General features: G+C 43.4%; 1 protein-coding gene across 1 annotated transcript; it reads right to left on the minus strand.

Moving 5' to 3' along the window:
* Positions 1-257: 257 nt before the first annotated feature.
* Positions 258-11,993, minus strand: MESD (mesoderm development LRP chaperone). Its single transcript, XM_054450913.2, has 3 exons — positions 11,676-11,993; positions 4,059-4,291; positions 258-1,585 (listed from the first exon to the last, which is right to left on the minus strand). Exons 1-3 carry the CDS (start codon positions 11,886-11,888, stop codon positions 1,327-1,329), a joined length of 705 nt encoding a protein of 234 aa, XP_054306888.1. The 5' UTR covers positions 11,889-11,993; the 3' UTR covers positions 258-1,326.
* Between the last annotated feature and the right edge of the window lie 3,104 nt (positions 11,994-15,097).

Consider the following 15,097-nt stretch of genomic DNA (forward strand, 5'->3'; position numbering starts at 1 on the left):
CTGAGAATGCAGAGGGTGTGGTTCTTTCGAGGGAAATGTGAGCGGCTACCAAATTAAGGGGAAACAGATGCTGTGAGGCCAAAACAAACATACATCACCACAAGTACATTTACATAAGTAAATGTACTTTTTTTGGTGGGTGGGCAGAGAGGGGGATGTGGGGGGACAAATTGTTAGCAGCAGCTTCCACTGGGACAAGGTACCGGCGGCAAGAGAGGGATACACTTTTCACTTTGTACCATTCTTTAACACTGACATTTTCTAACCATGTAATGTGCTATTTTTAATTTCTTAAAATCACAATTGATGGTTTTACCCAAAGAATTTTAGTTCTTAGAAATGACATCTGTATATAAATGTTCTAACTCTTATTCACCGTAGGCTCTAACATGTGAACGGCATATGAACGGCAAAATCAGACATTAACAGTAGTACATCATGTTACTCCATACGAAAGCACAGATTTAGGCACTTTATCAAAGAAACCTGTTTAGAAACAAATGAGGTTATTGAGTCTTCTGTCACACTCTGCAAAGGACTCTGATTCCCTACTTAAATCCTTTAAAACTGTCACATTAAATGGAACATATAAGCCCTCGACACCAGCAGTACTGTTTCCTAAACAAGGAAACAAAACAGAACCCCTAACTTTACAGACCACATAAAACCTGACAGACACCAAGAGTTCTCTTTTACTGATGAGTGAGATTCAAGTCAAAGAAATTCAAAACTACTTAGGATTTCAAGTGACATATTTTCTTTTCTCCACATTTCCTGCATAGATTTTGGATTTACACACCCTGGCTTCCTGGCTATAGATATCTGAGTTCACAAAGCGTATTTTACCTTTAACATAATGAAAATGATGTATATAGCATGAAGAGTTTACTCAATTAAGTCAAGAATTTTAAAGTCTCCTCTGATCAGAATTTGCTATCCTTTTAGTTGACAGAAAATAAAAAACATGGACACAGCAGGCCACCCAATCACAGCAGGTGCTTGGAGGGGAGTGGAATCTCAGTAGAGTCGATGACTCACCAAGTGTAAATGGGGAAAAGCAACACAGTCACATTTCCATGGAAGGTGACTTTATAGTAAACATGAATTTGTCAGTGTCCAGTATTAATTAGAAAACATCTGTCTTCTTACTTGAAGCCTATTAAACAGTAATTCTTTGACCATAAACTGGTCATGTGGCAGACCCTTTCTAGAAGACACTAGAATGTCATCCGGTGTGCACTTGCCTGAGACCACTCCCACCCCACGAGCTGGGCAAAGAGCTCTCCACGTCCACCTGTCCCTCCACAGCGCGTCACTGCTGCCCCATCACAGGTCTTCTCTTTTATTCCTAGCTCGATTGTCTTCCTTGGAAGACCGAGATTTCAGATCTCCTTCCTTCTTTTTTTTGCCCTTGTCTTGCTTTGTTTTATTTTTCTCTTTGCTTCCTCCTCCTTTGCCAGGGTACACCTGGCCCTCCAGAGTTACATCAGCACACCTGTCTTGACCGACCAAAAAGTCCTTGATCTCCCAGGCGTAGCTCCCATCGCGAAGCATGAAGATAGCACGGTCTGATCCCACAATGAACCTTGGGCAGAGAGATGCAATCAGTCAGCATGTGCTAGTAAGGTGCTAATGGGTCAGAGCAATTCTCTGGCACTTATCATGTTTATTTCAAATTCTACATGAATATGGAAAGAAAAATTGGATTTTCCAAGGCCTAGCAGCTACTGATATCTCATGTATGAAAATACTAGCTTGCTGAACTATTAAACACCCAGCTCAGATCAAAATAGAAACAGACATTGGATGTTCCTTTGTGGTATAAATGGATGCCCATGTTAAAAGCGAACATTTGGAAAACCTCCCTAGGACACTGCAGAGGTGGCTCAGGGGCTGCTGCTGGGGAGGTAAAGAGGCAGCTTCGATCTGATCTGTATCTGTTTTATATTCTAGAGTGTCCAGTTACAATTTTATGGGACAAAAGACTTCTGCTGATAAAGGTGGAAAACCAATGGCTTAGAGTGGGTCATGATATGAGGCTATGAAGGACTCAAGAGGACACTTGGTTATTGGACAGAAATCCTAGCCCTTGAGCTTAGCAGCAAAGAGCCCAGCTCGTCCACACTCAAAAGGTCCCAAGGAACAAAGTGGAAAGAATGAGGCCTGGGTGGAGCCCTAGTGGGGCCAGTGGGCATGATTCTTCTGTTCCTTAGGGACTACACCATGCGTTCCCCCTTCAGTTTCTAACACTCCCACAGCTCTACAGAGACCAGTGGGCCTTCCAGAGCAGACATCACCGAGACATTTATTTGTTCTGTCTAGGTGTCTATTTAAGCTAATTGAAAATATTTTGCTGGCCGGACACTCTCTAAGTACTCCTCCCATTTCTTGTCATTGCTTTTATATTTCCTAAACCAGAATATTTGCAGACCCCAAATTTCAGAACTGTTTTTGAGGAAAAAGAAGCAGATTTCTTCAAATTGTACCTCAGGACCATATTCAGGTGTGAAAACTGAGCCTCTTCATACTAAATTAGTTATCTGTTAACAGCATGGTCCAAGCTTTATGTGTGAACATAGCTACACACAAAGCACTCTCCAGTGAGCAGAAATTTCTAGCTGAAGCTGTCAAACTATTAACTAATTTTGTCCCTCAAAGAGGCTAAACTAAGCTATACACCCTTCTGTTCAGATGAAATAAAAGCTAACGATCCAAAGATAAATAAAACTTTAGGATCAACTGAGATATTAAAAAAAAAAACACACACACCAGGCACAGTGGCCAATGCCAGTAATCCTAGCACTTTGGGAGGTTGAAGTGCAAGGATCACTTGAGGCCAGGAGTTCAAGATCAGCCTGGGCAACATACTGAGACCTCACCTCTTCAAAAAATAAAAACAAAAACTTAACTGCTTTTACCAACAATAAATGCTCTTTTTTTTTTTCTTCCCCGAGATGGAGTCTTGCTCTGCCGCCAGGCTGGAGTGCAGTGACGCGATCTTGGCTCACTGCAACCTCTGCCTCCCGGGTTCAAGCGATTCTCCTGGCTCAGCCTCTGGAGTAGCTGGGATTACAGGCGTGCGTCACCATGCCTGGCTAATTTTTCTGTATTTTTAGTAGAGACAGGGTTTCACCACGTTGGCCAGGATGATCTCAATCTCCTGACTTCGTGATCTGCCCACCTTAGCCTCCCAAAGTGCTGGGATTACAGAAGTGAGTCACTGTACGGGCAACGCTCTTCTTTACATTAAAAAAACCTAGATAGGCTGGGTGCGGTGGCTCACGCCTGTAATCCCAGCACTTTGGGAGGCCGAGGTGGGCAGATCACGAGGTCAGGAGATCAAGACCATCCTGGCTAACACGGTGAAACCCCGTCTCTACTAAAAATACAAAAAATTAGCCGGGCATGGTGGCAGGCGCCTGTAGTCCCAGTTACTCGGGAGGCTGAGGCAGAAGAATGGCGTGAACCTGGGAGGCGGAGCTTGCAGTGAGCCGAGAATGCGCCACTGCACTCCAGCCTGGGCAACACAGTGAGACTCCGTCTCAAAAAAAAAAAAAAAAAAAAAAAAATCTAGATAGATAAATAATTTTAAAAGAAAACCTAGAAAAGAAAGGCAGAGGCCCTTGGGAAATACTGCCAGAAAGGACACCCTGTTAAGAGCTTCAGGAAAAGCCCCAGCACAGGACCAGGCGTGGTGGCTCACGCCTGTAATCCCAGCACTTAGGGAGGCCGAGGCGGGTGCATCACCTGAAGTCAGAAGTTCAAGACCTGCCTGGCCAACATGGTGAAACCCTGTCTCTACTAAAAATACAAAATTAGCCAGGCATGGTAGCGGGCGCCTGTAGTCCCAGCTGCTCGGGAGGCTGAGGCAGGAGAATCGCTTGAACCAGGGAGGCGGAGGTTGCAGTGAGCCGAGATCACGCCGCTGCACTCCAGCCTAGGCAACAAGAGCGAAACTCTGTCTCAAAAAATCATCATCATCGTAATAATTAATAATAATAATAAAGAAAAGATCCAGCACAGCCTATGAGTCTCTCAGCTGGTTGTTGCTGCTTTACCTCTGGACGTCATAGTTGGCATTGAAAAGGCTGCCCTGCCAGAGGCTCGTAATTTCCTCTGTCTCCTTCTCAGTGGGGCTTCCTGATACAGTGACAAACATCATGAGAGTCTTCCCTTTTTTCGTCATTTTCAATATGCTTTCAGGCTTGCTTGGGTCTATCTTTGAGAAGTCGACAGGTGCTGAAGGTCTCTTGTGCTCTGGAAGATCTCCTTCTTCAATGTCATCATCTTTCTATCAGATTGGGGGAAAAGCATCAAACCTATCATCAGAATCTTGCTTTTCAACTGGCACAGGCAAAAACTTCTGCATGATGTCAGGTGCATGTATATGACTTAAATTACAACATAAAAAGGAAAACTAGGGGTTTTCTTCCTCTTCTTAACTTTCAAGATAGTCTTGAAAGTTAAGTTTCAGGCAGCACATACTGCCCACACCCAGGTTACCAATCACAGAGCGCCCCCATGTGATGGGTTTCTAGAGCTTTTAAACTCTCATACAATCTACCCAACATGGTAGGCTGTAAAAATGGCCACATTCTGGTATGGTCACACAATGAAATACTTCACAGCAACAGAGAACAAATACTGATACATGTAACAAATCCCAAAAATGTTAAGTGACAGAAGCCAGGTACAAAATAAGATTTACTATGCAATTCCATTTATTTAAAATTCAAGAATGAGCAAAACTAATCTAGGGTAACAGAAATTAGAACAGTGTTGCCTGTAGAAGTGGGGGACAACGTAGAATTAACTGAGAATGGACACAAGAGAACTTTTCTGGGGTGATGGAAATGTTCTACATTTTGACAGGGGTGTAGATTACACAGATATATCCATTTATCAAAATGTATTGCAGGCCAGGCACTGTGGCTTAGCTTGTAATCCCAGCACTTTGGGAGGCTGAGGTAAAAGGATCACTTGAGGCCAAGAGTTCGACATCAGCCTAGGCAACATAGTAAGACTCTGTCTCTAAAAAAAAAATTTAAAAGGAGCCAGGTATGGCAATGCACACCTGTAGTCCCAGCTACTCAGTAGGCTGAGGTGGGAGAATTGCTTGAGCCCAGGAATTTGAGATCAGCCTGGGCAACATAGTGAGATCCCATCTCTTAAAAAAAATTAAAAAATTAGTCAGGTGTGGTGGCAGGTGCCTGTAGTCCTAGCTACTCAGGAGGCTGAGACATGAGGATCACTTGAGCCCAGGAGATCAGGGCTGCAGTGAGCTATAATCATGCCACTGCATTCCAGCCTAGGAGACAGAACGAGACCCTGTCTTAAAAGAAAGAAAAAAAAAGAAAAGAAATACTCCCTCTTTGCACTGTATACTTAAAATCTGCACTCCATGTATACCCATTTCACTTAATAGGCATTGTACAAAAATATTCAATTCCAGTTAGCAGGTTTGTTTTCTGTAGTGGTATGGGCTAGCAATTCTGAAACTATCTTATGTGACCTCTAGGATTGAGAAAAGGAGTAAACATATTGAGGGTAATGAGAGCCAGGTTCTTAACTTCTGGGAATTAAGTTACAAATATGAAAGGGGGAAGAATGAGCCCTGTGGTATTAGGCTGGAATTGAAGGTATCAGGAGAAACTCATGGTTTTTCATAGATTAACAGATGAGTAAACAGATTAATGGATAAAAATATTTAAAAGAGCCTGGGTTCCTTGGAGAACAGGCTTATAGCAAGAGAGACGGAAGAGGAGCCTAGAATAATCCTGCATCACAAAGTAGTAAAGTGCTCAAAGAATCATGAACATGTCAAAATGACATGGAAGCCAACTTGAAGCAGCTCTCATGGGCCAAATTTGAAATAATCTCAACATCAAAATAAATAATAGTATGACTTAACAACCCCTCAAACAAAATGAGATGTTGAACCCATAATGATCAAAACAAATGAATAAATTACTAATAGAAAACAGTACTTTTTTTTTTTTCTTGAGACGGAGTCTCACTCTGTCACCAGGCTGGAGTGCAGCGGCACGATCTCTGCTCACTGCAACCTCTGCCTCCTGGGTTCAAGCGATTCTCCTGCCTCAGCCTCCCGAGTAGCTGGGATTACAGGCACGCACCACCACATCCAGCTAATTTTTGTATTTTTAGTAGAGACGGGGTTTTGCCATGTTGCCCAGGATGGTCTCGATCACCTGACCTCGTGATCTGCCCACCTCGGCCTCCCAAAGTGCTGGGATTACAGGCACTACAGGCACTAGCCACCATGCCTAATAAATAGCATATACACTGACAAATAAAAAATCTTTAATACAACCAGGTTCCTTGGAGAAAAGGCTAATGCCAGCAACCAAAAAAAATGAAGTACTGGCTGGGTATGGTGGCTCACAACTATAACCTCAGCACTTTAGAAGGTCAAAGCTGGAGGATCACCCGAGCACAGGAGTTAAAGACCAGCCTGGGCAACATATCATGACCCTATCTCTACCAAAAAGAAAAAGAAAAAAGAAAAAAAGAAATGAAGTACTGATTGATACATGAAAATATTATGCTAAGTGAAAGAAGCCAGATATGAAAGACTACACATTCTATGATTCCATTTATAGGAAATGTCCAGAATGGATAAATCTGTTGAGACAGAAGGTAGATTAGCGATTGCCCGGGGCTGGCTAGGGAGTTGGGAGAACATAGTGGGGGAGTGGCTGAAGGTTTCTTTTGGGGATGATAAAAATGTTCTAAAATTGATTTTGGTGATGGCTGTACAACTCTCTGAAGATACTAAAACTAAAATGTACACTTTACATGGGTAAATTGCCTATGGCATGTGAATTGAATCTCAATAAACCTGTTACCAAAAAAAAAAAAAAAAAAAAAAGCCCCTAAGTCACTCTTACTGAACAATATCTGAAGGGCCAAGGCTTAAGATACCATTAATAATGTACTACATTAAAAATAATTTTAGTAAAAAGTAAAAACGAAAGAATTCTATGCAGCGCTTGAAGGTGATCCATACCGACATCAGACCTGGAATCTGGTTTCAGTTTTGCATAACTAGCTGTGTGACCCTGCCTAAGAATCCTTACTCCTCGAGGCCTGTTTCCTCATCTACAAAATGAAAAGCAGAATGAAGTGATCTCCAAGGCCCCAGTAACATGACCACACGTAACACACCAACCTTCTTTTCAACTCTGCCACCCTCTCAATTGACATGTTTCTTCCTCATTTTGCTTTGAAAGAGCCACTGATGGTGACTTGCAGACAGGAGCATGGGCTGTGCTGTCAGATGGATGCGTTCCATCACTATGTGGCCTTGGGCAAGTTACTTAGCCCATCTGAAAATAACTTTCCTTACCTATAATGGAAAGGTGAGGGTAGTAACAGCTTCTCCCTCCTAAGGTTTGTTTGGGGATGTAATGACTTAAAGGCAAGCAGTACTCAGTACTGTATCTGTTGGCTGTGACACTGCTGACTCCTTAGGCCTCTGTGATCTGGCCTCCAACCACAATCACTGCATGGAAATTATACTCTCAAGTCACAAAGGACCTGCTAGTTGCCAAATTCACAAGTTGTTTCTGTCTTTATCTTAATTCTCCATAACATCGGTTATAGTCTCCTTAAAGCACTTCATGACTTCCAGTTGGTTCAATACCCTAGAATATTTGTATTTTTCAGACTGATTTCACTAATAATCATGAAATTAACTCAGTAGGTCGCAAGCAGCATTTTTTTTTTTTTTTTTTTTTTGAGACGGGGTCTCACTCTATTACCCAGTTTGGAATGCAATGGTGCTGGTGCAGTCTTGGCTCACTGCCAGGCTCAAGTGATCTTCCTATCCCAGCCTCCCGAGTAGCTGGGATCACAAGTGCATGCCACCACACCCGGGTAATTTATTTTTGTATTTCTGGTAAAGAGGGGTTTCACCGTGTTGCCCAGGCTGGTCTCGAACTCCTGAGCTCGAAGGATTCACCTGCCTCAGTCTTCCAAAGTACTGGGGTTACAGGCGTGAGCCACTAAGCCCAGTCCAGCACTTCTTTGTTAATGCAAATATAACTAAATAGTCGTAAGTCTAGTGCATATAATACGGGTAAAGTTTGTTTCAAGAAACTTAAAAAAAAAAAGCAGCTTTAATTTCCATTGTATAAGTGTGTGTGTATTTCAGTTACAGAAAAGAAAATTGCAAAATAGTAACCTAATGAGCCTGGAGGACATTATGTTAAGTGCAATACGCCAGACACAGACAAATACCACGTACTCTCATTCTTATGCGGACCTAAAATAGTTGTGTTCACATAAGTGGAGATTACAATTGTGGTTACTAGAGGCTGGGAAGTGGAGGGGAGATAGGGAAAAAGGATGGTGAATGGATACAAAATTACACTAGATAGGAAAAATAAATTCTAGTGCTCTATAGTATTGTAGGATGACTATAGTTAACAATAATTTATTGCATATTTTCAAACAGCTAAGAGAGAATTTTAAATGTTCCCAACACAAAGAAATGATTAATGTTTAGGAGACAGATATGCTAATTACCCTGAATTGACCATTACATTGTATACATGTGTAGAAATACAACTCTGTACCCCATAAATATGTATAATTATTATACGTTAAAATTGAAGTATAAAAATAGTACCCTAGATGTACATAATTATCCAGTTCTACCTTTAGTCTGGGTAACCTAACCTGTTATGATCAGTGTGTCTATGCTGAAAACAATCCAATCTTTACCCTGAGGCAGAGGGGGGGCCAGGGACAAGTCAGGCAGTCCCCTGACTCCAGTCCTAGCCCTGCCTCCAGGCCAGTCTTGCATTTTCAACTGGCTTTAGAGCTCCTTCATTACTGTTTGTCTAAGTCAATAGCTATAAAGCTGAGCTCCCCTTTCTGCAAATCCTCTTCTTCCTCCCATGGTTCTTGATATTAATAATAAGTGACATCTACTGAGTAGCTGCTAAGTCCCAGGCACGCTACATATATTATCTCCAACTTTCAGAACAATCCTACCAGGTTCCATTTAATATACAAGGAAGATGATGTTCAGAGAGGATAAATGATTTACTTAAATTTACTCACATGCTAGAAGTGCGAACCACATTTCTGGCTCCAAATCCCTCCAACTGCCCCTTCCCATTATACCTGGCTATCATAATGTAAAATGAAATAACCACCTTTGGTTTTTCTACACAAATTGCGAGTCAGAATTAGTTGTAACACAATGGAAGGAATTCTCACCTCTCCACACCTCTGAGGCACAGCCTCTCATTGAAGCACTGTTTCTCACACTGCTGGGGAAGGAGTGAGGGTATGGACTTAGAGATGGTCACAAGAGAAGAACTGCTTCCTACAAAAAAAGCACCCACAGAGATGGATATGCGCTCTCCCACATAAAAAACACTGCTACTGGGGAAGGGTCCTCATGTCTGTAGAGTGTCTACAAACATTAACTCATTTAATCCGCATGGCACCCTGCAAAGTAGGGCGTTATCTGGCTTTACAGATACATAAAACTAGGATCAAGTAGCTAGTGAGGGGTAAAGCTGAGTTCGAAATCTGTCTTTTTTTTTTTTTTTTTTTTTTTTGAGACACAGTCTCACCCTGTTGCCCAGGATGGAGTGCAGTGGCATGATCTTGGCTCACTGCAACCTCCGCCTCCCTGGTTCAAGCAATTCTCGTGCCTCAGCCTCCCAAGTAGCTGGGATTACAGGTGCCCGCCACCATGCCCGACTAATTTTTGTATTTTTAGTAGAGATGGGGTTTCACCATGTTGGCCAGGCTGGTCTTGAACTCCTGACCTCAGGTGATGCACCTGCCTTTGCCTCCCAAAGTGTTGGGATTACAGGCATGAGCCACCGCGCCCAGCCAACCTGTCTTTTTACTACATTATGTGGCCCTGCTATTCACAAAAGCAATCCATTGCCCAGGCATGGTGGCTCACGACCGTAATCCCAACACTTTGGGAAGCCAAGGTGGGAGGATTGCAAAGGCCAAGAGTTCAAAACCAGCCCAGCCAACATAAGGAGACCCTGTCTCTATAAAAAATAATTAAAAAAACAAAATCAACCACCAAGTCCTGTTAAAAGTATAAAAATCTCACATTTCTCTTCTACTCTGCTCCTGCAGTTTCTAGCTTAATCCACGTCTTCCTCACTATCCTTCATTTGCACTTCTGTTCACCAACATACGTGGCAGTACAGGTAAAACAGTTCAAAGAACTGGCTCTGAAAGTCGCGAAAGAATTTGAAACTCAGCTAGCTTGCCGTGCGATGTGGAACAAGTTATTTAATCTCTTTGTGCCTCAATGTCATCATCTAGAAAATAGGGATAAGTACCTCCCTCAAGGATGGGGTAAAAGGATTAAATAAAAGGATTAATGTGTTTTTTTTGGCCTTCAAAATCTCTCCCTGCTCATCCATCCTGTTATCTACTGTTCCCAGTGCAATCTTTGTTCATCTCTTCAGCACCCTCTTCGTCTAGCTCAGGGTCTGAGTAGATCAATGGGAGGATTTCTCATGAGGTGATGTTCTCACTCTGGCAGATCAAAAGGCTTTATTTGCTGGAGTCCAAAAAGAGACAAGGAGATTGCAAGGGAGATGGTGAATGGGGACGTTCTCTCTACACTCAAATCTATCCCAATCTTTCCATCAGCTGCTGATGACCACATGAAAACACAAGCCTGCATTCTTCTAGTCAGATGCATCAGGTGGTATTTTAAACTCTTGTCTGAAAGTCTTTCCCTCTTCCCGCAACACACACAGAGATAATCACAAAATAACAAAACATCAGTGTTGGAAGGAATCTTGGGGACCATCTTAACCTCCTCATGTTGCAGATAAGGAAACTGAGGCCTATAAATTAGACATAACCTGCCCAAGGTTCCACAGCTATGCAAGTCAACCAGGACGATACCATCACCTTAGGAAGGCGAAAAGGCAGCAATGTGGTTTTGGCCAGTAATCTTTACCTTAAAAGCTTATTACACACTCCCTGTAACTGCACACTCCAGTGCATCCAAGTGACAAACCAGAAAACTTACTCTCCTTTGAACAAAAAGCGTGAGTTCCACGATACAGAGCCATTAGCCATTGATACTTCTCCCCTCAGTAAAATAAATCCACCCACAAAAAGCACAAAATTCCCAGCAGGGACATATACCAAAATAGGAAGTCTAAAATTATACTGATTTAGAAGACAGCTGAGATAACCATTAAGGAAGACCATCTTCACCGCAACCCACTCTCCCACCCACTCACCCCAAAACAAAAGGAAAATGAAGGAAATGCTCTTTAGTAGAGCGGGAAAGGTCTCTCTCCCCGTTTGCAGGGCTCACTGACCACAAGGATCAACGCAAAGACAACCAGGGCACTGAAGGGTGAAGGGAGAGCAAGGCTGAACAGTGAGGGGCTGACCCGTGATTGGAGTGGCTTGAAAAGTGGCAGGGGGAACAGGGCAGTGGAATGACAGAGGGCTAGAGCGAGGGTCAGCAGGGCGCGCGGGTCAGAGGAGGAATGGTCAGCAGTGGCTTCAGTGGGTCAGTAAGGATTCAAGGCATGAGTAGAGGAGGTTAGGGAGTCAGAAAGGTCCCAAGACAGAATAGGTAAGGGGTCACTGGGAACAGGGTCCCGCACAGAGAAGAGCCGGGAGGGTGTGCGCGCGCCGCGGACCTCCCACTGCTCCAGAAGACGCGCCATGTCTGCATCATTGTAATCGCGAATATCCTTCTTCTTCTTCCGGGGAGGTGGGGTAGACTCGTCGGGCGTCCCGGGCGAGGCTTCGGCCGCGCAGGACCCAGGCGGTGGTAGCAGCAGCAGCAGCAGCAGCAGGTCAGAGGCACAAAGCACGACCACGGCCTTGCGCGCCCAGCTGGAAGCCGCCATTTTCGCCGCGCCGCGCACCGCCGTAGACGCGCTTACCCGACCTGCGCGGGACCCCGCCTTGCACACGCCTTCCTCTCCGCCTTCCCAAAGCCCCGCCTCCCGGCCCTCGCTAGCCTACCGGGCCCCGCCCCGTCCCATTTCCTAGCCCCGCCTCTGGAATCCCCGCCCATCCGCCATTTTGGCCCCGCCCCAGTGGCTCCTCCCCTTGGTCTGGCTGAGGCGCTCTGCCCCGGCTGGGTGGGTCCCTGAGTGCTCGTTTTTCGTTTTCCGTCAGAGGCCGACCTTTTTCTCTGGAACGCACAAGCCAGGTCCAAAAGTTCCTTCAGGGCCTCCAGGAACCACTAACCAACGTCCCTGTTGACCTCAGTTTCGGGCCTGTGAAATAAATTGGAACTGGAAGTTCTGCAGGCTGCCTCAGCTCTAAAAAAGCCCATTTCTGTATGTCGGCCGTTTATCCTCAGTCTCTTGCAATTTCCTTTGAGAACAGCCAGTTAAAAAGAAGTGAGTGGCAGGTAGGGCAGCTTTTTTCAGAAAGTCATAAATAGGTCGAATCCACTGCTTTCCTCATCAATAAAGAGGATTCAGTTCAACCAGCTTTCAATATTTGTCATCTCCTAAACTTGAAGGTTTTTTTTTTTTAAAAAAAGATCATTGCTATTCATCCAAAAAAAAAAAGCTTGCCTTTCTTCGATTTCAACCTAATACTGTAGGCTCTGACTAATCCTTTTCAAGGCTGAATCACGCTACTTTTTGTTTCTTAAAAAGATTTTGGCCAAAGATGCTTTGAGATTCTTCTTGTTTTAAACGGCTCATCAGCTGATGTCTTTAAAATGTTTAATTACATAAGACCTTAAAAAACAAAAAAAAAAAACCAAAGGCCGCACGGTGGCTTACGCCTTTATAAACCCAGCACTTTGGGAGGCTGAGGTAGGACGATAATTTGAGTTTAGGAGTTTGAGACCAGACTGGGCAATAAAGCAAGACCCCCATCTCAAAAACAACAACAACAACAAAAAAAAACGCTTTCATTCTTTATACTGCTGCACAGTTTTATTTGGTATTGTTAAATTAATAGTTTATTTTCCTATTGATGGGCATTTATTACCAATTTTTCTGCTATTACAACAAAAAAGAACTGTAGTAAACCTTATTCAAGCCTTGTTTGGATAGGATTAGTAGGCTGCATATTAAAGAAAACTGACTTTTTAAGGTGGTTTAAACAAGATAAAAGGTTTTATTGTGATAGACTTTTCTTTCACAGAAGCAGTGTAAACTCGAATCCAGGGCTGGTATAGCGGCTTCTCAGCCATCTGGTACTCAACCTTTTCCTCATCCTTCTATCATATTGGCCTGTGGCTTCCACCCTCAAGGTCACAAATTCCAGGATGGCTCCTGGAGCTCCAGTCATCAAGATGACATTCAACCAGAGGAAGGGAGAAGGCAGGCCAAACCAAGCACACCTTTCAAGTGGAGTCAACTTCTTTTAAGCAGCCTACTTGAACATTGCATACATTTCTGTTTACATCTCATTGGCTGGAACCTAGCTCTCCAAGGGAGGCTGAGAAATTGTCTTCTAGCTGTATACATTGTCATCTCAAATAAAATTAGGATTGTTATAAAGGGAAAAGAATAAAGTGGAGGTCGAGTAGGCAACTACGCCTGCTTTCCTTCACTCTTAGGACCGGTGCAATTTAAATTCTCTCACACCGTAGGAGTGGCTGATATTCTACATATTCATGCATGCATCTGTATGTAAACACGCTAAGCTACGACCTTTCCTATTGACATTGAGCAGAAACAACTCATAAGAAAAAGATTTTTTCTTTTGTGAAATCATAGGGGAAATGTCATGAGCTTTCTCCCCAGAGCACATTGCTCCACCCAGTGGCTTGGAGCCCTATCCTGGTGCAGTCATACTAAAAAACATGCACAGCTGTGGCCGATCATGTGCTCTACTGGGAGGGGTCACCCTGGTAATTCATATTACCAGCTTCAAAGTTAAGGGGCAAACGTGCTGGGATTCTTGGCCCACATATCTAGTTATAGAGAATAAGATCATTGGAAGTTTTACAGAAATTGTTGGGAATGTGTAGAAAGTTTCAGGGCTACTGACTTTCCTCTAAGGAGGAAATCAATTCAGCATATAATCCACTGATGTAAAAACATCTGGATCAATTGCATTTTCAACATTTGGATATTTGAAACTTACCTTAGTGTTTGAAACTTGATTCCATTCAACTTGGGGGGAATTTTATTTACCAAAGACCTACTGTTAACCAAGAATCAGGTGAGGCACTGATGCAAAAATGAATATAACAATATCCTTACTCTGGCAGAGCAGATAAACAATATGCAGTAAATTTCATGCAGATTACAGGAGATCTGGGCCCAAAGGGATGATGTGATGATAATGATAATATCTCCAATTTAAATAAGAGGAAATCCTGGTTTTACAATTACACAATTTGTCTGAGGCTGCACAGCTAGTGCAGCGGCAAGGCAAGAATCTAAGCCGAGGTGTACTGGATAACAAGGTCCAGTCTTTCTTGGAGTCCTTCTTCTGCCACAGCACCACCTAGGTTAATCAGTGAGGCACTCAGGATGGTTAAATTGGGAGCCAAATGGAAAATGCATTGAAAAGTCTGGAGCCAGGAGCACTCAGATGGGACAAGAGTCTGTGCCAGGTACCAGGTGGTGCAGTGTAGACTGGAGAGGACAGATGTGAAAGATGGTGTGCTCATGGCCTAAGTAAAGCCACAAGTCTCTTCAGTGCTCTGGGGTTAATACTAACCCCACCTCTAAGTGATTCAGTGACTGTGCATGGTAAAGCTGAATCTCAGATTTAATTAGTGTCTTAACCTGAGCTCTTCCTGGCATGCATCATTCCACAACACAGGAGGGTGAAGCAAGACTTTCTAGTACTATTTGGAAGCAGGCGGGGGTAATATTCAAAATGTTGAAAAACTGGAGTAGCACAATTACCAGTTAATCAGAACTGAGGCAGATGAGCTGATGGGTACAGTCACCATTGTGACAGACATTAACCCTCTAATGACTGACTCATGGGAAGGCATAGGAGGAGGGGCCTGGGGATGGGCTGTGAGAGGTAATGAGTATTTACCATTTTGCACTTTTGTTGCTTTTTAACCCAATGTAAGAACAGACGTACTGCATACTTCCTGGGTTTTACCAGCCCCTAAATTTACTCA

This window comes from Pongo pygmaeus, chromosome 16 (genome assembly GCF_028885625.2).
Source record: "Pongo pygmaeus isolate AG05252 chromosome 16, NHGRI_mPonPyg2-v2.0_pri, whole genome shotgun sequence".
NCBI lineage: Eukaryota > Metazoa > Chordata > Mammalia > Primates > Hominidae > Pongo > Pongo pygmaeus.